Below are 24,433 nucleotides of genomic sequence, written 5' to 3'. Positions count from 1 at the left end.
GCAACACAGGACCTCTTCTGTCACTATATTGAAGTGGTTCAGTACAAGAAGTACTTTTAAGTATTCACAATGGAAGTAGTACAGTCCTTTTGATTGTATTAGAAAGTAGCATGTGTGTAATGTTCATGTCTGACATTGTATGCCCTCCAAATTCGTGGTGGGGGGTGGTATTTTACACTTTGAGGGCTGTTGTGGGTGCAGGCATTTGCTTCGGCCAAGCAATAAGACCACATTTTACAAATCAGTCTTTATTGTAGACTATGATTGAGGATATGGTCAAATCGGGAGTATTTTTGCTTGCCCGAAGAAAAGGCCTGCACCCACGCTGGCCCTCAAAGGGTACAGTTTGCATATGTCTCGTATTATACACACTAACAGCTAGCACTGTGGCGTTCATGAAATGTTGTCAAGCAAATAACTGCCGGGCTCACAATAATTTACCGTTAATGAACATAAACACATTTAGCATCTCCTGGCTTCCACACAGAGCCTACAAGCCACCGATACAGACCTTTGGAAGATCCACATTTAAAAAAAAAAAAGAAAAAGTTTAAGTCCATTTATTATAACCTAAATCCATTATTTATTTTAAACAGGTCTAAACAAACAGGATATGAAGAAAATGTAGTCTATTTCAGAAGAACAGAATAGCATACTCCAAGTTGTCCTTTTGTTATGCCCTGATCTGGCTATGCCATCTGGCTGTGGGCTACACTAGTTCATTTAGCAGACAAGATTTACTTAGAAGTCTGTGTCATTATTTTATAGTATGAAGAATACAATTGGACATAGCTGAATAATATTGAAATGATATTTTCTCAATAACAATTTGAGGGAGTGTGCACATGCGGCTATTTTGTGTTGAGCGCGTAATTAACAAAGACACAGGTACTCCGATGTGCTTAATTTAGAGTTATTAACGTAACTTTATTTGTGATATAAATGTTGGGCTATATGTTTGGATTTTTTAATACATTCTAAGGCTGCATGATGCGACTAATGAGGATTTAAAAAAATGTGATGAACGACATGATCTCTGCTTTGTTTTTTGGTCAGGCTGTACCCACTTCATCAGTCTCTCAATCACAATTTGACAAGCACTTGACAATGCCTCAAATATCCCGGCTGCATCCCCTTTGTGGCCGTAATACCCCATAAAAAAAATCCATGTATTTTGCGGAAAGTGACTGTTGTGCCCTTAATTATAATTCCCTTCTCCCGGCTGCATTCCAAAGCACCTTTCACTCACAGGGCTCTCCGTCACGTGATAGGGTCTCTCTCACAGGCTACAAGTGAAGATGGACACATCGGGGACACAACTGTCCATGTACTTATACAATTCCGAGGCGCATATTGAAGATATTAGAAGAACTGTCCACAATTACTTTTCGTAAGCCAACAAGATGAGCTAAAGCGCTAGCCTATGTCAATCTACTATCCCCATAGTACAAAATTTGGCCTACTCTATTCTGTGCGAGAAATAAATATTTAAAACATAGTGTAGGACAGTTGTGGGATGCGATAGATTCCAAATGAATACCTCCACTAGCATCAAAAAACGTGTTTTAAGCAATGAGCCTGACGCAACAGATGAGAACGCTTAGCTTAAAATATCGATAAACTATTAAGGCTATTTCTTCGAATAAAGGCAGGCAGTAGGCTACAAGCGCGAATGTTCCGTTAGCAGGACAACACCATTCTCAAGTGACCACAAATGTGATTATGCATTTATTGCTTTTATTATAAAGGTGCTTTTTAATGGTGAAATTATCTTCCCCAAACTTAAAAATCACGCTCTACGTATGTACAGTGGGAGAACAAGTATTTGATACACTGCTGATTTTGCAGGGTTTCCTACTTACAAAGCATGTAGAGGTCTGTCATTTTTATCATAGGTACGCTTCAACTGTGAGAGACGGAATATAAAAAAGAACATCATATTGTATGATTTTTAAGTAATTAATTTGCATTTTATTGCATGACATAAGTATTTGATACATCAGAAAAGCAGAACTTAATATTTGGTACAGAAACCTTTGTTTGCAATCACAGAGATCATATGTTTCCTCTAGTTCTTGACCAGGTTTGCACACACTGCAGCAGGGATTTTGGCTCACTCCTCCATACAGACCTTCTCCAGATCCTTCAGGTTTTGGGGCTGTCGCTGGGCAATACGGACTTTCAGCTCCCTCCAAAGATGTTCTATTGTGTTCAGGTCTGGAGATTGGCTAGGCCACTCCAGGACCTTGAGATGCTTCTTACGGAGCCACTCCTTAGTTGCCCTGGCTGTGTGTTTCGGGTCGTTGTCATGCTGGAAGACCCAGCCACAACCCATCTTCAATGCTCTTACTGAGGGAAGGAGGTTGTTGGCCAAGATCTCGCGATACATGGCCCCATCCATCCTCCCCTCAATACGGTGCAGTCGTCCTGTCCCCTTTGCAGAAAATCATCCCCAAAGAATGATGTTTCCACCTCCATGCTTCACGGTTGGGATGGTGTTCTTGGGGTTGTACTCATCCTTCTTCTTCCTCCAAACACGGCGAGTGGAGTTTAGACCAAAAAGCTCTATTTTTGTCTCATCAGACCACATGACCTTCTCCTATTCCTCCTCTGGATAATCCAGATGGTCATTGGCAAACTTCAGACGGACCTGGACATGCGCTGGCTTGAGCAGGGGGACCTTGCGTGCGCTGCAGGATTTTAATCCATGACAGCCTAGTGTGTTACTAATGGTTTTCTTTGAGAATGTGGTCCCAGCTCTCTTCATGTCATTGACCAGGTCCTGCCGTGTAGTTTTGGGCTGATCCCCCACCTTCCTCATGATCATTGATGCCCCACGAGGTGAGCTCTTGCATGGAGCCCCAGACCGAGGGTGATTGACCGTCATCTTGAACTTCTTCAATTTTCTAATAATTGCGGCAACAGTTGTTGCCTTCTCACCAAGCTGCTTGCCTATTGTCCTGTAGCCCATCCCAGCCTTGTGCAGGTCTACAATTGTATTCTTGATGTCCTTACACAGCTCTCTGGTCTTGGCCATTGCGGAGAGGTTGGAGTCTGTTTGATTGTGTGGACAGGTGTCTTTTATACAGGTAACGAGTTCAAACAGGTGCAGTTAATACAGGTAATGATTGGAGAACAGGAGGGCTTCTTAAAGAAAAACTAACAGGTCTGTGAGAGCCATAATTCTTACTTGTTGGTAGGTGATCAAATACTTATGTCATGCAATAAAATGCAAATGAATTACTTAAAAATCATACAATGTGATTTTCTGGATATTTGTTTTAGATTCCGTCTCTCACAGTTGAAGTGTACCTATGATAAAAATGACAGACCCCTACATACTAGGAAAACCTGCAAAATCAGCAGTGCATCAAATACTTGTTCTCCCCACTATATGTAATTTAGGCTCTACACCCATTGTAAAGCGGATTAATGTTCTTCAATTTAAGAAGTTATTTGGTGCTTTAGTTGATACAAACCTTAATAAAACATATACGTCTATGGGCTAGGCTACATGAGATGTGCAACTATGATTTGTAAAAGTTGCAAAAACAAAATGCGCTGTTTGCCTTAAGCTGGGCATCATTCACAAGTGATAGGCTAAAATTGTCACCCATCACACTATTCTTGATTTAATATTGTTTTTACATATACTAAATAATATATGTATGAAATTTGTTTTGATTTAGAATTGGACCATTATCATGCACCTGTATCAAAACAGGGGCAGCGGGAAACAATACATATCATCTATGCACTTAAATAGTAAATGGAGTATGCTTTTCGCAAGGTTCATTTTCATGCCAGCCAGGTAGGCTGTACTCCTGTTGTAAAAATTATCAATGTGCTTAATGTTAAGAAAGTAGTGAAATATAGTAGGCCTAGCCTATAGAAAGCTGATGGTATCCTCCTCTTTTAAATAGAGGTTCTCAGGCAATTGCATAGCCTACGGAAATGTTGCGCAATTTGAGCTCATGGGTTCTCAACACGGAACCCAAACCGTCTGCGCGCGTGCGCCATTGTGCAGAAATGTATTTTGTGCCCCCACACCAAATGCGATCACGACACACAGATGAAAATATCAAAACAAACTCTGAACCAATTTCAGTAATTTGGGGACAGGTCGAAAAGCATTAAATATTTATGGCAATTTAGCTAGCTAGCATGCACTTGCTAGCTAATTTGTCCTATTTAGCTAGCTTGCTGTTGCTAGCTCATTTGTCCTGGGATAAAAACATTGAGTTATTTTACCTGAAATGCACTCCGACAATTAATCCACACATAAAACAGTCAACCGAATCATTTCTTATCGTCTCTCCTTCTTCCAGGCCTTTTCTTCTCTGGACTTTTTATTGCGATTGGTAACTTTCCTAAATTAGGTGCATTACCGCTACCGACCTTGTTTGTCTTTCAGTCACCCATGTGGGGATAACCAATGAGGAGATGGCACATGGGTACCTGCTTCTATAAACCAATGAGGAGATGGGAGAGGCGCGATCTGCGTGATTCAGTGCGATCTGCGTCACAAATAGAACTGACTTCTGTTTTAGCCCTTGGCAACGCAGACACTCATTGGCGCGCGCAAACAGTGTGGGTGCAGTAATTGAATAATATAGATTTCTACATTAATTTTGCAATGCGAGCAGTGTAGTCAGGGTGTAAGTGTTTGATTCGATTTTCAATAACATTTGCATTTATGTCAGAGTGATTTGAGGGACAATAGAGTGGGGTACCAGACAGTTAGCAAGTTTGGTGGGTGACTAATGACCATCAGCAGCATCAGAGCTTGGAGAAGCCTAATTACCATGGAATTTGACTGTTGTATAGACTCGTGACCGCTGGTGGGGCGGTAATGCGGTTACCGTAACAGCCTTACTCACAGCTCGAGTATGAATGAATTCCATTTTTCTACTCAAATAATTCAGGGGATTCATTCAATTTGGTAATTACATTGCAATTCGTTTCTCGGAATTGAGTGGAAAATGAACTGACCCCAACACTGCTCGTATAATACAGCACCATCAGGACCATAATGTTCTCTCCTCTTAAGTTATCCCGTATTAAACGGCCAGCTCTCTTGTGTAGTACACTCCTCCAGTCTCTCCAATGTTCCACTCAAGTCTGACACGCCAGGGCTGCATCCCAAATGGCACCATATTCCCTATATATGAGCACTATAAAGGGAATAGGGTGCCATTTAGGACTCAGAAAATGTCTCTGGCTTTATATGCATTTTGTTGCTTTCTGCACTCTTGCATTATGTAGCCATGTCTTAATCCTACCAATGGTGATGTATTTTTGTTATGTTCCTTTTTTTCTTTTGCGTGACCCATTTCAGCTGTACTTTCAAGTGCACGGTATTATTAGCGTAGCGTAAATAAAAAATGCTCGCCTCTCTGCAAGCGGTCTCCTGGGAGCTCTTATCCCTTGCGCCCGCTGCCATTCCTAAGTAACAACGCACTCTGTGTGCTCCTACTGGCTTGATGTGTTTTGTTGTAAATGCTTGATGACCATTTGAAAATTAGCCTGGTCCCAGATCTGGTTTGTGCTGTCTTGCTAACTCGTCTTGCATTACTGTAAAACTTGGTAAGACCGCACAAACAGTGGCGTAACAATAAACCTTAGGAGTAGGCAATACTGCACAAACAAATCTGTTGTATGCAGTAGCAGTTTGTAATTGTTGTTATAGTTGACATGTTAATGTATGAATAATAATAATACATGGGTTTTATATAGCGCTTTTCAAAGACCTAAAGGTGCTTATGGAGAAAGTGTGTTTGTGTGTCTTTGGTTTCTCCAGGGTAACTCTGGGCTGGGTTTCAGTATCGCGGGGGGAACGGACAACCCCCACATCGGTGAAGACCCCAGCATCTTCATCACCAAGGTCATCCCTGGGGGGGCGGCGGCCCAGGACGGACGACTCCGGTGAGTGAGGATTCCACAGGCCACAATCAACAGCTCGATCAACTCTATGCGAAGATGTCACGCTGCAAAAAATCACCTTACATCATTTCACAAATAGTTTCATCTTCACTCATTAATTTTATACAATTACACGCAAACCTCATAAGAGGCACCTGTATAAACAGAGTTATGGTAGTTATGGTATTGTCTTTCATCTTGGCAGACTTGTCAGGTAATTTTCAGGTCAATGCCTGGAGGTCAGTCAGAATTGGTGTCGAGGGAGTCTAGTGGTTTTACTACAAGTCACTACCTTCCACTATTGTAGTAGTGATAGGTATGAAGAAGTCTATTTCATAGCTATGTTATTCACGGAGGAGCTAACCTCACGACGGAAGTAAGCATTGGACCAGTCGTACGTGGTGTGATCATGGTTCATGACTTCTAATAACTTTCCTCCTGAATGGAGGGTTCTATTTATTAGTGGCATGTGTGTTAACCGTCAGAAAAGTGTTCTGGAGATTCCGATCCCCATGTTGCACTCTGAGTGAATCCTATGTCGCTGTTCTCAAGTTTAATTTGATTGGTTAGGTCACTAACCTTCTTACTGATTGTAGCTGGACTGACTGTTGTTGGTACTGGTACTCAAGGGGACCAGTTATCCTACCGATTTATTCTGAAATATTATCCTACAGGAACACATGATTAGAGCATTTTACTAGTTGTATTGTAGTTGAACCTACACATGGCAATTTATATATTTTTTTGCCATTTGTTTGAGGTGGAAGTTAACTGGACTTATTCTACGACCAGTATGGTACACCTCAGTAATATCTTAGATGTGATCTAAGATTGTCCCCGTCTAGGGGCCCGTCTTTTCCTCACTGTTCTCATAGGTGAGTTTACAACTAGATTTGTTTTATGCTCTGGCGGGCTTGTACGGTGTTGCCCGTAGTCTCGACACCGCAACCAGCCTCGGTGAGGCTCATCAAGGGTCTGGGCTACTATTCCTTCCCTTTGTGTCTCAGGACACCCCACCAGTGTTGGTATCTGAGGTGCAAACGAAAAGGTCAGACCCTATGTACGAGTTGTCAGCAACCGCGTTATGAGAATGGTACAGCCATTTCAACCAAATCTCCTGGTGTTTGTGCTTCAAAACGCTCATTGGTTGTTGAGGCCTGTCAGTCACCAATGCATCCGCGTGTGGCAACCTCTTCAGTACCTGCGAACTGAGATGGGGATATCGGTCTGTGATATTGCAAAGTGTTTCACCCGTGGAAGTCATCGGGTCAGTTGCTGGACTGACACCATTGGTGTCATTGTAAGGGGTGACAGTCCCACACAAAGTGGAAGGTGTATCATCGGAAGCAGAGTATACTCGCATTGATATTTTTCTTGCTGAGACGGCCGCAGTGCTTGCGGAAGTGTCCGAAGGTCAAGAGAAGTTCATCTCAACTACCGTATTACAGGACTGTAAGGAGGAGGGAAGTTGCTCATTCACAGAGACAGCTGGCTTGAAATCATGAAAAGAATGGTCAATCAGGTTGGCTGATGGAATGTGTCTATGTATCGTAATATAGGGTTCTAAATGTCTTTTTCCAAAGTGGTGCTTTCGACAGATGCCCCTCGTGAATGACTGCGTTGCAGCTAGCGTTAGGGGGAGACAGTGTGGTCAGTGGAGAAGGCACTGTGGTCTGTGACCATACCTGGTTGGTTTTCCAATCCATCAGTGGGAGTAACCGATCCATCAAGTCTGCTCCAAGTAGCAGGGGTACAGATTCTAGGCTGGTAACATACACAGGGTGAACGAGCAATACGTCCTGGAAGTGTAGTTTCAGCATGACTCTCAATGTGAGAGGCGAGGTAGTCTGAGTGAGACCTCAAAGTGTAGTGTCACATCGTTCCAGTTTTAACCAACATTTAGTTGGTTTCAATGCCCTTTTGAGATCATCGAACGATGTTTGAGGGATGAGTGATATTGTCGCACCCGATTCAATTAGTGCATGACAAGTTAAGCAGTTCTCCAGGTCTGTTTCCAGGTATGGGCATTTAGATTAGTGTTTAGTGGACATATTCCCCACAAAGTGGAGAGGTAGTTCGCAAAGACATTTTGTGCCATTTCTGTTCAGATCAACTTTTCAGATTTTGAGTGGGCTTGGCTTTAACAAAACATTTGACCTTTTTCTTCGCAACCTTTGTATCAGTCTATAGACAAAGCCCGTGGGCTTGTTTCTTGATCAAGAGTGCCCTGGATAGGATCTCAAGTGAGAGCGGGAGAAATTTGAGTTTTAACATCCTTGCTATGGTTGTTGTTTCCTGCGGACCTGGTGTCCAGTAATTTCCCGTCTAGTCCTTGTGACTTACCATTTTCTCAAAATGTTCTCGCTATAGTTCTTCACGTAGTGGAACTTCTGGAGAACATTGGTTTATGTTTTGATCGTCCTTCAACCCGTTGTTACCCTTGTGCTCTGACACTTTGTGTGGGTTGGGTGCAGGAACTTAGTGAACAGGTCGATTGTTGTGGTAGTCGTTTTGATGGCGACCTACTTTACAGTTATTTGGACCACAGAGGTTATTGGAATCGTGGTTTCGTGGTATAAACCGTTGTTGTGCGTCATCTCTCAACGCTCCAATACCTGATAATGCACGCTCTAACTGGAGTGAGTGCTCCTGGTCAAACTTCAAAACCTAGCGGTCAGGGCTCTTAGCGTTGTGAACTTTTGATGCCTCAAAAGCTGTGCGTTTCTAAGAGTTGTAAGATAGGCAAGCCAACGTGGGCTGCAGGGCCCAAGTAGGTAAGGAAGGTGGGATACATGTTTGACAGAAACATTCAAACAGAATGTTAACAGCTCTTCCATTCCTGTTTCAGTGAGTAGGCCAAAGTAAGCTGAACGAAGCCTATGATAGTAAGCTTTTGGGTGTTCGTTCCGAGGTTGTTTGACTGTGTTAGCAAGTGAGCTATCGTGTTTGCGAGGCTCAGAACCACCGAATTCTAATTTCAAAGCTGTGGCAAGTTTAGCATAGTCATTTAACACATGTTGCTGTTGTAGACGAATTTCGTCACATGCTATTCGACGTTCACTTCAACAGGTAAACCCTGTCAGAACCCGTAGCGTTCGGGTATCCATCCATTGCGTCCTCTGTCAGCACGGTACGTCTCAGTATCATTTGGTGGACCTGGAACGGGGTCAAAGGTGGGGAAATTTTGTCAAGGTATTCCGTGCCACGCGGGCAGAGAGGGTTGGCTTCCCCCTGTGGGGAAATTGGGGCCAAGAGGAGAAGCCAAGCTTTGGCTTTGTTGGCCAAGAGGCACCATATTACTCAGCACCGAATGGCCAAGAGAAGACTGAGGGACACATGAGGGAGGAAAAGTCTGAGACCTATCGTCTTTACTCCTGTGACTTGGCTCCGGTTGCTTGGATGGGTAGTCACGCTGTAGAGCGGGACCATTCTGGACTTTCTCCAGATGGTACCTAAGGGTGGTATTCTGCTCCATTGCAGAGTCCACTTGAGCGCTTTTAGACACGTGAGTGTCGCACTTGCTCCTTTCGGTCTCAAACTTCTCATGGTTTGCAGATGGAGGTCCTGAGTACGGAGCGAGAGATTCAGTGATGAGATTTCCTCCGCTTGCTGAGAAATCAGTATTTCCATCTTCGTCACCTGAGTTCTCTCATCATTCATTTAGTCAGCGACTTCAATGAGTGATGCTGACTTTTCATCCAACTTCGTCATTGTGTTCATTAACTGATCGTCTTTGGTCAGCAGCATTTTGAGTAGAACCTTGTTAATTTGAGTAACGTTCAACAAAACTGCCTGAATGTTATCAGGCTGAGCGCGCCTGTTTGTAGATAACTCGTCAGATTTATCTAGTTTGGTGTGGACATCATCGTATTCAGTTTTGGCTATATCGTGTTATTCCTGTAGAAGACAATTTTGTTGAAGATTTTGTGCTTGTTCATAGTCACAAGTTTTTGAAATTACATTTAATTGTTCAGTTTTCAACCGCAGTTCCATAGCTAGCAGAATTTTTGCATTTGTCATTGGTTTCCCGGTTCTCTCCACCTATCCCTTTATGTCTACTGTTACCTGCTCGTGCTTCAGCGGTGAACTGCGGTATTAGACTGATGCCCATTTCGGATGGCAAGACATCAGGGCTAGATTGGAGAGAACCTTTACGAGGCATGCGCCCGATGGTTGATTTTGGAGAGCGTTGTTGTCTGCTGTTTTTCCGCTAATGGCATAATTAGGGTTGGTATCACTGCTGAGGTCACAGATCTATCCATTTATGGGTGGAGGTTCACTAATTAGCGGGCGAGTGGAGACAACCCTCTCTGATAGCTTGCACATTATTAGAACATTTGAAAGGAAAAATGGTTTTCCTAATTTTCCAAAGTTTGGTTTTGGAATACGTTGGGAGCAGCAAAGACGATTTTAATCTATTTATAGACATTAATGAACCATCAGTACTGTAGGAGTTGGACGTGAATGAATTTGAAAAAGCAAATACAATTAATGAATCAATGATAATGATTAATCATACCTGGATAGGCTATCTGGGAATTAAACTTAACATTGGAAGTTGGCTCATCTAGGTTACTATTGTAAAGTTTAAAATGTCTCATTTAATTGGAAGAACCTAGAAAAGGTATGTTCGACAATTTATCTTATTAAATTGAATGAGACAATGATATCCAAGCAATTGGGATTGACTGGATTATCACAAAAGTAACCAGTAGTTTAAATGTTAGTGGGGCAAATTTCCTCAGCCTCCTGAGGTTGCGTCACACTGTCTGTGGGTGGACCATTTCAGTTTGTCCGTGATGTGTACGCCGAGGATTAACTTTCCACCTTCTCCACTGCTTTCCAGTCGATGTGACTAGGGGAGTGCTCCCTCTGCAGTTTCCTGAAGTCCACGATCATCTCGTTTGTTTTGTTGACGTTGAGTGTGAGGTTGTTTTCCTGACACCACACTCTGAGTGCCCTCACCTCCTCCCTGTAGGCTGTCTCGTCGTTGTTGGTAAGCAAGTCCACTACTGTGTCTGCAAACTTGATGATTGAGTTGGAGGCATGCATGGCCATGCAGTCACGGGTGAACAGGATGTACAGGAGGGGGCTGAGCACAGACCCTTGTGGGGCCCCAGTGTTGAGGATCAGTGAAGTGGAGATGTTGTTTCCTACCTTCACCGCCTGGAGCTGCCCGTGAGGGTGTCCAGGACCCAATTGTACAGGGCGGGGTTGAGACTGGAGGTCAACCGATTTTGATTTTTCAACGCCGATACCGATTATTGGAGGACCATAAAAGCCGATACCGATTAATCGTAAGATTTTTTTAAACATTTATTTAATAATGACAATTACAACAATACTGAATGAACACTTATCTTAACTTAATATAATACATCAATAAAATCAATTTAGCCTCAAGTAAATAATGAAACATTTTCAATTTGGTTTAAATAATGCAAAAACAAAGTGTTGGAGAAGAAAGTAAAAGTGCAATATGTTCCATGTAAAATATGTGCCATGTAAGAAAGCTAACGTTTCAGTTCCTTGCTCAGAACATGAGAACATATGAAAGCTGGTGCTTCCTTTTAACATGAGTCTTCAATATTCCCAGGTAAGAAGTTTTAGGTTGTAGTTAATATAGGAATTTTAGGACTATTTCCCTCTATACCATTTGTATTTCATTAACCTTTGACTATTGGATCTTCTTATAGGCACTTTAGTATTGCCAGTGTAACAGTATAGCTTCCTTCCCTCTCCTTGCTCCTCCCTTGGCTCGAACCAGCAACACAATGACAATTAGCGCACACTAGCCTCATCTCGGGAGTTGATAGGCTTGAAGTCATAAACAGCGCAATGCTTGACGCACAACGAAGAGCTGCTGGCAAAACGCACGAAAGTGCTGTTTGAATTAATGTTTACACGCCTGCTTCTGCCTACCACCGCTCAGTCAGATACTTGTATGCTCAGTTAGATTATATGCAACGCAGGACACGCTAGATAAAATATCTAGTAATATCATCAACCATGTGTAGTTAACTAGTGATTATGATTGATTGTTTTATATAAGATAAGTTTAATGCTAGCTAGCAACTTACCATGGTTTACTGCTTTCGCATAACATGCAGCCTCCTTGTGGAGTGCAACGAGAAAGAGGCAGGTCATTATTTGCGTTGTACTAGTTAAGTTTGCAAGATTGAATCCCCCGAGCTGACAAGGTGAAAATCTGTCGTTCAGGGGCAGAACGACAGATTTTCACCAAGGCAGTTAACCCACTGTTCCTAGGCTGTCATTGAAAATAAGAATGTGTTCTTAACTGACTTGCCTAGTTAAATAAAGGTGTAAAAAAATATATATATTTCAGATAGTTATGAAAACTTGAAATCGTCCCTAATTAATCGGCCATTCCCATTAATCGGTCGACCTCTAGTTGAGACCCAGGTCCTCAAGCTTAATGATGAACTTTGAGGGTACTATGGTGTTGAATGCTGAGCTGTAGTCAATGAACAGCATTCTTACATAGGTATTCGTCTTGTCCAGGTGGGATAGGCCAGTGTGATGGCGATTGCATCGTCTGTGGACCTATTGGGGCAGTATGCAACTTGAAGTGTGTCTTGGGTGACAGGTAAGGTGGAGGTGATATGATCCTTGACTAGTATCTCAAAGCACTCCATGATGACAGAAATGAGTGCTACAGGGCAATAGTCATTTAGTTTAGTTATCCTTGCCTTCATTGGTACAGGAACATTGGTGGCCATCTTGAAGCATGTGGGGACAGCAAACTGGGATAGGGAGAGATTGAATATGTCCATAAACACACCAGCTGGTCTGTGCATGCTCTGAGGACACGGCTAGTGATGCCGTCTGGGCCTTGCGAGGGTTAACACGTGTAAATGTCTTACTCACGTCAGCCACAGAGAAGGAGGGGGGGGGGGGCTGCAGTTCTTGGTAGCGGGCCATGTCGGTGGCACTGTATTATCCTTAAAGCAAGCAAAGATGTTTAGTCTGGAAGCAAGACGTCCTTGTCCGTGACGTGGTGAATTTTCTTTTTGTAGTCCGTAATTGCCTCTAGACCCTACCACATTTGTGTCTGAGCCGTTGAATTGCGACTCCAATTTGTCCCTATTCCGATATTTCGCTTGTTTGATTGCTTTGAGGAGGGAATAACTACACGGTTTAAAATTGGCCATATTCCCAGTCATTTTTCCATTGTTAAATGCAGTGGTTCGCTCTTTAAGTTCTGCACGAATGCCGCCATCTATCCACAGTTTCTGTTTAGGGTAGGTTTTAATTGTCACAGTGGACACATCTCCAATGCACTTCCTTATAAACTCACTCAAAGATTCAGCATATAAATCGATGTTATTCTCTGAGGCTGCCCAGAACATTTCCCAGTCCTCGTGATCAAAACAATCTTGAAGCGTGGATTCCGATTGGTCAGACCAGCGTTGGATAGGTCCAGTTACGGGTGCATCCTGTTTGATTTTCTGCCTATAGGACGGTAGGAGCAAAATAGAGTCATGGTCGGATTTGCAGAAGAGAGGGTGGGGGAGGGCCTTGTATGCTTCGGAAGTTAGAGTAGCCGTGATCCAGTGTATTGCCCACATGAGTGCTACAATCAATATGCTGATAGAATTTAGGTAGCCTTGTTCTCAAATTTGCTTTGTTAAAATCCCAGCTTTAATAAATGGTGCCTCAGGATATATGGTTTCCAGTTTGCATAGAGTTCCAGTGAAGTTCATTGAGGGCCGTCGGGGTATTTGCTTGAGGCGGGATATACACGGCTGTGATAACCAAAGATCTTGTGAGATAGTATGGTCTGCATTTGATTGTAAGGAATTCTTGGTCAGGTGAACAAAAGGACTTGAGTTCCTGTATGTTGTTACGAATGTTTAGTTCTGTCGGCGTGACGCATAAAGAAATCCAGTGGCTGTACCGACTCCGACAACATATCCTGAGTGAGCCATGTTTCCGTGAAACAGAATGTTACAATCCCAGATGTTTCTCTGGAAGGCAACCCTTGCCTTAATTTCGTCTACCTTGTTATCTAGAGACTGGACATTGGCGAGGAATATACTCGGAAGCGGTGGGTGGTGTTCTTCAATTAGTGGAGTGTTTCTAATGTATTCTGATGGATATAAATTAGAATATACGTTTTTGACATTGTCTATTTCATTGTTGTCACAAGTGGGCATACCATCACTGTCATTTATTTGTGCAATTGAATGCAATGTGGCAGATTTACATAGTTGATGAGATTGTATTTCACTGGGTGTTTTTTGAAGAGTATATTGCCTGTCTATGCTCAGGATACGTTCTGAGCGTCTTCATTTTTTCTGTTGTTTTTTTTCTTTGAACGCAATTATTGAACGCAATTATTTGACCACTAAGGTAAGCTTTCATTGTTTCCAACAAATGTTTATTTTTTCGTTTTAACTTAAAACCGATAAATGACAACTTTAAATATATATGTGAGATAGTATGGTCTCCATTTGATTGTAAAAGTTGTCATTTCTTTTTTCGTTTTAACTTAAAACCGATAAATGACAACTTTAAATATATATATTTAAAGTTGTCATTTATCGGTATTAAGTTAAAACGAAAAAATAAACATATATATATATATTTTTAAAGTTGTCATTTTTTTTTTTTTTTTACATTTGTTACATCCCTAATGAATACACACACAGGTACAGTTGTGGCCAAAAGTTTTGAGAATGACACAAATATTAATTTTCCCAGTCTGCTGCCTCAGTTTGTATGATGGCAATTTGCATATACTCCAGAATGTTATGAAGAGTTATCAGATGTATTGCAATTAATTGCAAAGTCCCTTTTTGCCATGCAAATGAACTGAATCCCCCCCCCAAAAAACATTTCCACTGCATTTCAGCCCTGCCACACAAGGACCAGCTGACAAAGTCAGTGATTCTCTCGTTAACGAGGACAAGGCTGGAGATCACTCTGTCATGCTGATTGAGTTTGAATAACAATTTTTCACAATTTTGCCTCAGAACACAGCCATGAATAAAGAATGGTACCAACACATCCTCCGAGAGCAACTTCTCCCTACCATCCAGGAACAGTTTGGTGACGAACAATACCTTTTCCAGCATGATGGAGCACCTTGCCATAAGGAAAAAGTGATAACTAAGTGGCTCGAGGAACAAAACATTGATATTTTGGGTCCATTTCCAGGAAACATCCCCAGACCTTAATCCCATTGAGAACTTGTGTTCAATCCTCAAGAAGCAAACAAAAAAACTCAAATTCTGACAAACACCATGCATTGATTATGCAAGAATGGGCTGCCGTCATGTGTCCTAGAAGTTAATTAACAGCATGCCAGGGCGGATTGCAGAGATCTTGAAAAAGAAGGGTCAACACTGCAAATATTGACTCTTTGCATCAACTTCATGTAATTGTCAATAAAAGCCTTTGACACTTATGAAATGCTTGTAATTATACTTCAGTATTCCATAGTAATATCTGTCAAAAATATCTAAAGACCCTGAAGCAGCAGACTTTGTAAAAATGTATATTTATGTCATTCTCAAAACGTTTGGCCACGACTGTACACACATACTGACACATTGTGTAATTGTTCGTTATATACTCTCTGAATTGGCTGAACTGGCTTACATAAGACCTTTAGGTATACAGTATCAGTCAAACGTTTGGACACAGCTACTCATTCAAGGGTTTTTCTTTATTTTTGTTATTTCCTACATTGTCAAAAAATAGTGAAGACATCAAAACTATGAAATAACACATATGGAATAATGTAGTTAACAAAAAAGTGTGAAACAAATATAAATATATTTTGATTCTTCAAAGTAGCCACCCTTTGCCTTGATGACAGCTTTATACACTTGAAATTCTCTCAACCAGCTTCTCCAACAATCTTGAAGGAGTTTCCACATATGCTGAACACTTGTTGTCTGCTTTTCCTTCACTCTGCGGTCCAACTCATCCCAAATCATCTCAGTTGGGGTCGGGTGATTGTGGAGGCCAGGTCATCTGATGCAGCACTCCATCACTCTCCTTCTTGGTCAAATAGCCATTACACAACCTGGAGGTGTGTTGGATCATTGTCCTGTTGAAAAACAAATGACAGTCCCACTAAGCACAAACAAGATGGGATGGTGTATCGCTACAGTTTTCCACCGGTCTAATGTCCATTGCCTGTGTTTCTTGGCCCAACCAAGTCTCTTCTTCATATTGGTGTCCTTTAGTAGTGGTTTCTTTGCAGCAATTCTCCCATGAAGACCTGATTCATGCAGTCTTTTCTGAACAGTTGATGTTGAGATGTGTCTGTTACATGAACTCTGTGAAGCATTTATTTGGGCTGGAATCTGAGGTGCAGTTAACTCTAATGAACGTTATCCTCTGCAGCAGAGGTAACTCTGGGTCTTCCTTTTTATATTGCTATTTCTGACTTGTGTCGCACCTGCCTGGTTGAAATATGATTTTCATGTGTTTGTAAGCGGGGCGCTGTCCTTAGATAATCGCATGGTTTGCTTTCGCCTTAAAGCCTTTTTGAAATCTGACACGGCGGCTGGATTAACAAGAAGTTAAACTTTATTTTGATGTATAACGCATATATTTTCAAGAATGTTAAGCATTTGTATTTAGTGTTTTTGAATTTCGTGCTCTGTAATTTCACTGGATGTTGGCCAGGTGGGACGCTATTGTCCCACCTACCCTAGAAAGGTTAGAAAGGTTAAAACATTTTTGGTTACTACATGACTGTTTTGTTTACTACATGATTTTTTTTACTATATTCTACAATGTAGAATATAGTAAAAAATAAAGACAAACCCTTGCATGAGTCGGTGTCTCAGCTTTTGGATCTATAGGCTACGCACTTGCAGATCCACTGCTTAAACGTGTAGCCTACATCCGTCAGTTTGGCATCCCTAAATTATCCCAGATTGTCTGGGGTCTTAGAGTAATATGTTTGTGTGGATAGGCCCCAGGGTATTACTCACGCAGCCTACTAGCACAGCATAGAAAGGGGAGCATTGAGAATGTGACTGTCGCAAATTGCAGACCTGGGTTCATATTGTGCCCGAATGAACACGACCCTGAACAGGAACACCCTGGCAGGTAACATAATTCAATATCCCGACAGTCACTGACAGACACAAGCTTCCCTGTGGACCCCACAGACACACCCACAGGGTCAGAGTGCTTGGGTGCCTTCATCACCTCATCAATATTACACTAGTTCCCGGCAGAAGAACTTAATACAGCCGTTGACAAGTGTCAAGATAAGCCAGAGTCACAATAGCGGACGTGAGCCAGTGACATTCTCCATCGACGGGGGAGGGTCAAATATGGCACCCGATGTCGGTTTTGGTTGCGCAAGTTTGAGAAAGCTCAAAGGGGTACAGGGTCAGTTCCATTTTATCTAGTCCATTTGGAAAGGTAAAGAGATCTGAGATATTTCCTGATGTTCTTGGTCATTTTCAAGTCATTTTATATACATACATACACGTAACTGCCAAAATAAAGGAAACCCCAACATAAAGTGTGTTAACCTCTTCAACCTATGGGGGCGCTATGTCATTATTGGATTAAAAAACGTGCCCGTTTTAAGCATAATATTTTGTCACGAAAAGATGCTCGACTATGCATATAATTGGCAGCTTTGGAAAGAAAACACGCTGACGTTTTCAAAACTGCAAAGATATTATCTGTGAGTGCCCCAGAACTGATGCTACAGGCGAAACCAAGATGAAACCTCAAACAGGAAATGAGCAGAATTTGAGGCTCTGTTTTACTATCGTCTCCTTATATGGCTGTGAATGTGCCGTGAAAGAGCTTATGCTCTCTGCCGTTCGTCCAAGATGTCTGCAGCATTGTGACGTATTTGTAGGCATATCATTGGAAGATTGGCCATAAGAGACTCCATTTGCCAGGGTCCGCCCGGTGTCCTTTGTCTAAGTTGGTGCGTAATTCTCAGTGGCAATCATTTTACCATGCGATTCAGAGGGAGAAGCACACTTCCAGGAACGATACATAATTGAAGAGATGTGTAGAAAACCACCTTGAGGATTGATTCTAAACAACGTTTGCCATGTTTCAGTCGATATTATGGAGTTATTTTGGAAAAAGTTCGGCGTTTTTATAACTGAATTTTCGTTTTTTTTTGGTAGCCAAACATGACGCAGAAAACGGACCGATTTCTCCTGCACAAATAATCTTTCAGGAAAACTGAACATTTGCTATCTAACTGAGTCTCCTCATTGAAAACATCCGAAGTTCTTCAAAGGTAAATTATTTATTTGAATGTTTTTCTGTTTTTTGTGAAAATGTTGCCTGCTAACGCTAAATGCTAATGCTAAATGCTAGTTTGCTATGGTTGAGAAGCATATTTTTGAAAATCTGAGATGAGTGTTGTTAACAAAAGGCTAAGCTTGAGAGCTAGCATATTGATTTAATTTAATTTGCGATTTTCATGAATAGTTAACGTTGCGTTATGGTAATGAGCTTGAGGCTGTATTCACGATCCAGGATCCGGGATGGCTCGCCGCAAGAAGTTAATAGGGCATTGGGCTGCCAGAACAGCTTCAATGTTTCTTGGCATAGATTCTGCAAGTGTCTGGAACTCTATTGGAGGGATGCGACACAATTCTTCCACAATAATTTCCATCATTCAGTGTGTTGTTTATGGTGCTGGAAAACAGTCTCAAGTGCCGCTTCATAATCTCCCATAATTGTTTATTTGGGTTGAGATCTGGTGACAGACACCATTTTTAAACCCCCTATGCTCCTTTGAGACTACTCTTTCAAAGTCACTGAGATCTCTTCTAGACATGGTAGCCAAAATAAAGGGCAACTGGGCCTTTTTATACATAGTACAATGTTCTTACACTTACTGTCCACTCTTACCTAAAGTAAGTGTATTACTCAATTTTTTGTTTTTGTTGTCATTTGAATCTTTTGTTGGTAATTTGAAGCAAACTGGCAATTTACCTTCAGGTCTTGTGACTGGAAGATATGAGTAGGTCGTACATGCTCATGACAAGTGTTACAAAGCATTATACCTGCATCATAATGGATTACACCTGCACACTTTAAAAGTAAAGTTCAGTTTTTCGTAACAGGATGGTTCCCCACCCTGAAAGTAGTCTATGGGCCAATAGAAACTGTAATCCATGGTTCGTTTTTCTTCGAACAGTCACTACAAACTGAGGAACCAATTGACTTTAAGTTGTAAAATACTGAACTTGTCCTTTGAGTAATGAGTTATTATGGGACCCCACCCTGGCTTTAACTGTCATTCCTCTTCACCCCGGTGAAGGGTCAACGACGTCATCCTGCGGGTGAATGAGGCAGACGTGCGGGACGTGACCCACAGTCGGGCAGTGGAAGCTCTGAAGGAGGCCGGGTCGCTGGTGCGCCTCTACGTCCGCCGGAGGAAGCCTGTCTCCGAGAAGGTGATGGAGATCAAGCTAGTGAAAGGACCCAAAGGTACACAGCAACATCACAAGTGTTAAATCAACTAATAGTGTTACATTTAATTCAACACACTTATCCACACTACAGCGTTAATGCTACATTAAGCTTTTTTAGAGGGCCCAAAGGTAGTGTAGGGGAGACTATTTTGGAGTTGTTTCTTAAAATATGATTTACTTTAACACTGTTTGTAGTGATTTCAAAATGTCACACAAAAATTTACATTTGTGATGTGCTCTATCATCAGTCGTTGTTGCATTTGCTAATTAGCATTAGAAAACGATTTGTTTTAATCTCTAAATCAAAGTATAATTACACTTTTAAGCCTCAGATAAGATCAAAACAAGTTTTTTGGCGAGCTAACAGTCAACCGACAAGCTAGCTAACAAGCTGTTTGGCTTGCTAGCCAGGCCTCGTATTTTCCGGTGCCACCAACGACCATGGTAAGTTGTATATGGGACAGTTGTAACACTGTCTTCAGTGGTAAACAGTTGGTGTAATTGAACAATTATGATTTTTTAAAACTGATATTTGGATGAAAATACACTAAGTTGACATTTTCTTTTTATCTGTTAAGCGTGTAATATTGCCCAGAACTGAGGATCCAAAATATTATATTTTGCATTAGCATTACAAAAAGTGTACATTTTTCTAGTATTATCTTGGTTGCACTACCAAAGTTGATGTGAATGTGTCTATGTAATTACATATATAATTTAAGTAAGGGGTGACGTACAGCATTGCGTTACACCTAACCCCAAGCATAGAACTCTTTCCAAATTAGTCTTGTGAGAACATACATCTTGTCAGAACAATAATTGTCATCAACTATACCTCATCTTACTGATAAAAAATTATATGTTTAGATACATGCATAATGTTCTAGAGGTCAATAATCAAAACTGAGAGGTGGCAAAAAAAGTAAGGCTTCCTCAATTTAAATAATTGATGGCTTACAATTGACTAGTGTTACAATTGTCCCCGGTCTCCCTTACTTCTCTATAGGGCCCAAATGTAGTGTACTCCATACATTTCAGGGCCAAAAGGTAGTGTGACCCATACATTTCAGGGCCCAAAGGTAGTGTACTCCATAGGGGTGTGAACGTTAAAAGGTTTAAGCCCTTAAGATCACAATATCTACTAAGCTAACAAATTGAATTTTAAGATGGTCATAAAATTTTGATTTTGAAGTTTAGGATTCCTGTAGGTATAAAAAAAATAAAGATTTAACATTGAATTTGGCCTATACTGCTGTAGCCCATAGCCCAACACATTTGTACATTGCAACACAGATGGTCAAAAATAAATCATAAGAAATAAAGCTTTGAAGTGTCTGTCAACAACATTTTAGACCCATGTTTGGTACTGTTTCGTGACACCTTTGTTTTTTTTACCCCCTATGCACGTTGTTCCATTTCTACAGCCCGGTACTAGGTTACCTTCAGACGACTCCCCTGAAGCGTGTGTACTTTGTAGAGCAAAACAACCACCAATTTCATATTTGTGAGAGCCTACCCTTTTTATTGGTGACATATTAGTTTGTAGCGCCAACGGTTCAGTCTGGATAGTTGGTTTTGGGAGAAACTCTCTTCGAAATGACGACATCCGAGACAGTTCTGCTGTAAAGCTTGTGGATGTTGTAGAGCAGAACAACCAACACTGGTGCTCGTGAGAGTCACCTTTTGTTGGTGGGGACTTATTCGTTTGTAGCTCAAATGGTTCAGGTTTTACAGTCAATTTCGTGACATTTTCTTGTCCGGATCCTCTCGTGTAGAAAAAGACTGCTTTCACAAGAACTATGTCCGTTGTAAGGAGGGGATTGAGCTGCAGCTGCTACAAGAAACATGTCTAGAATAAACACATGGGGAGCTATTCAATATTCAAAATGGTATGGTGTGACGCTAGGGAGTGTCAATCAACTTTAGAGGTTTAAACGAAATTGGGATCCTTAACAAAAAAATAAATAAATAGATTCACCTTTCAGCTGGACAATAACCTAAAACACAAGGCCAAATATACTCCGTAGATGCTTACCAAGATGACTTTGAATGTTCCTGAGTGGCCTAGTTAGTTTTCACTTAAATCGGCTTAAAATCTATGGCAAGACTGTCTAGCAGTGATGAACAACCAACTTGACAGAGCTTGAATAATTTTAAAGTATAACGTGCAAATATTGTACAATCCTGTTGTGCAAAGTTAGACTTAAGCAGGAAGACTCACAGCTTTAATCACTTTTAAAGTATTGAATACTTATGTATCCTTTTTTAGTTCCGGCTGTAACACAACATCATGTGTAATAAGTCAGTATGAATACTTTCTGAAGGGACTGTAGGCCTAGTGCACCTTTCTTTCTGCCTGCCTGGTGGTCTACCTGCCTATACTGTGCGCCTCCTCGCTAGCTCGCTATGAAAGATGTGACGGGTTTGTTCTCAGAAGTACGGCAACTAATCAGTCTCCTCCGTTCCAAAAGTCCAGAATCTTAGCAGTCTATTCTTAGTGGAATTGAATCTTGGCTCTCAGAAATGGGAGTCGACATCGGGAGTCGATGTGCAAGGAGTCAAGGATAACTGTTATCATAGATAACAGTTGGGAAAATGGCAGAGAAAAGCAAGCACAACAACAAAGTCCTGTATGGCAATACTTTGAGAAGGAAGTGCTAACTTAGCTAGGTGCAATTGAGGTACAGTAATAGTACAACGGGTGCAATGCTTAACCATCTGAATGGGACGCACCGTGAGACCCAAACTGTTTCTGGCAGCAGCATTGTAAATTCACGTGGAATTTTATGAATTTGTCTTATAGTTTGAGCTGGAAACCCATAACGGCAGTTTAAACATTAAGAAATGTTTTCATTTGTCACATCCGTAGTACTCCACACATTTCAAGGCCCAAAGTAGGGCCCAAAAGTCGACTGTTCAGCATTAGCTGATTACCTGATTACTCTAACCAGCTACCTTGCTAGCCACGTGGAAACGTTAGCTAGCGCTAGCTACCTGATAAGCGCAATCATTATTACTAAGGCCTAGATAAAACCATGCTAAAATAAGGTCATTCTACTGCCAATGTTGACCTATGGAGATTGCATGGTTGTTTGCTAAATTGTATACGTCAGCCACAGGTGTGGCTGAAATAGCCGAATCTACTAATTTGAAGGGGTGTCCACATACTCTTGTGTATATACAGTGCCTTCAGAAATTAATCAGACCTCTTGACTTTTTCCAAATATTGTTAGGGTAACAGCCATTTTCTAAAATTGATTAAATAGTTTTTTCCCTCATCTATCTACGCACAATACCCCACAAAAACAAACTAATACTGTTTTTTTTTTTTGGGGGTTTTGTGTACATTTTATAAAATAAAAAAACTGATCACAAGTAATTCAGACCCTTTACTCAGTACTTTGTTGAAGTTTGGCACACCTGTATTTGGAGTTTCTCCCATTCTTCTCTGCAGATCGTCTCATGCCCTGTCAGGTTGGATGGAGAGTGTTGCTGCAGGGCTATTTTTACGTCTCTCCAGAGATGTTAGATTGAGTTCAAATCTGGGCTTTAGTAGGGCCACTCAAGGACATTCAGAGACCTGTCCCGAAGCCGTTGCCTTGACTGTGTGCTTAGGGTCGTTGTCCTGTTGTAAGGTCAAGAGCGCTCTGGATCAGGTTATCATCAAGGATCACTCTGTACTTTGCTCCTTTCATCTTTGCCTCGATCCTGACAAGTCTCCCAGTTCCTGCCGCTGAAAAACATCCCCACAGCATGATGCTGCCAACACCATGCTTGGTGCCATGTTTCCTCCAGACTTGACGCTTGGCATCCAGGCCAAAGAGTTCAATCTTTGTCTCATCAGACCAGAGAATCTTTTTTCTCATGGTCTGAGTATCTTTATGTGCCTTTCGGCAAACTCCAAGGGGGCTGTCATGTGCTTTTTACTGAGCAGTGGCTTCTGTCTGGCCACTCTACCATAAAAGCCTGATTGTTGTTGCTGCAGAGATGGTTTGCCTTCTGGAAGGTTCTACTATCTCCAGAGGAACTCTGGAACTCTGTCCTAGTGACCAAGAACCTGATGGTCACCTCTCTAACCAAGGGCCTTCTCCCCTGATTGCTCAGTTTGGCCTGGCGGCCAGCTCTAGAAAGAGTCTTGGTGGTTCCAAACTTCTTTCCTTTAAGAATGATGGAGGCAACTGTTTCTGGGGACCATCAATGATGCAGAAATGTTTTAGTCGTGCCTCGACACAATCCTGTCTCGGAGCTCTACGGACAATTCCTTTGACCTCATGGCTTGGTTTTTGCTCTGACATTCACTGTCAACTGTAGGACCTTATATAGACAGGTGTGTGACATTACAAATCATGTCCAACCAATTGAATTTACCACAGGTGGACTCCAAGTTGTAGAATCATCTCAAAGATGATCAATGGACACAGGATGCACCTGAGCTCAATTTCCAGTCTCATAGCAAAGGGTCTGAATACTTATGTAAATAAGGTATCTGTTTTTTATTTGCAAAAATGTCTAAACCTGTTTTCGCTTTGTAATTCTGGGGTATTGTGTATAGATTGAGGAACATTTTATTTAATCCATTTTAGATTAAGGCTGTAAGGTAACATTGTGGAAATAGGGAAGGGGTCTGAATAATTTCTGAATGCACTGTGTATGACAAATTCAGTCACTAATCTCAGTTAACTCGAACAAAAATCTCTCATTGTTGGAAATTCAGATTCGATGTCTCCACTCTCGCAAACAGAAAAGCCCCCCTTCCGAAATTATTACCTGTGTTTATCATTCGTGTGTATAAAGCAGAGAATGAGACTCAACATGGAAGTGCGTGAGGAGGATATTTGACACTGCTATTTAGAATCATAGCATTGTCCCATTCCATCCCTTCATTCGTTCTAGGCTACTCAATGCATTGTTATTGGCGCTGATTAATATAATTATATTTCTAAAGGAGTCAAATAATTTGTTGGAAAGCGTTTAGTCGTCATTGTGATGTCATCAGATTGACCTTGGATGTAGTATAACATTAGCTAACTAGCTATGATTGAGGTTAAAGTATACAGTGTACCACA

The 24,433-nt window shown here is 41.5% G+C and overlaps 1 protein-coding gene across 27 annotated transcripts in view; it reads left to right on the top strand.

The window, feature by feature from the left end:
* dlg1b (discs large MAGUK scaffold protein 1b) overlaps nucleotides 1-24,433 on the top strand; it is a 234,999-nt gene that overhangs the window by 132,693 nt on the left and 77,873 nt on the right. For all 27 annotated transcript variants that reach the window (XM_052477160.1, XM_052477168.1, XM_035800367.2 and 24 more), the window contains 2 exons: nucleotides 5,801-5,925; nucleotides 19,214-19,383. In XM_052477160.1, coding sequence (XP_052333120.1) covers nucleotides 5,801-5,925; nucleotides 19,214-19,383 — 295 coding nt within the window. The remainder of the gene's footprint in view (nucleotides 1-5,800; nucleotides 5,926-19,213; nucleotides 19,384-24,433) is intronic.

This window comes from Oncorhynchus keta, chromosome 23 (assembly GCF_023373465.1).
Source record: "Oncorhynchus keta strain PuntledgeMale-10-30-2019 chromosome 23, Oket_V2, whole genome shotgun sequence".
In the NCBI taxonomy this organism is placed as follows: Eukaryota; Metazoa; Chordata; class Actinopteri; order Salmoniformes; family Salmonidae; genus Oncorhynchus; species Oncorhynchus keta.
The sequence above is the reverse complement of the archived record's forward strand: the minus strand, read 5'-3'. Positions and strand labels throughout refer to the sequence as shown.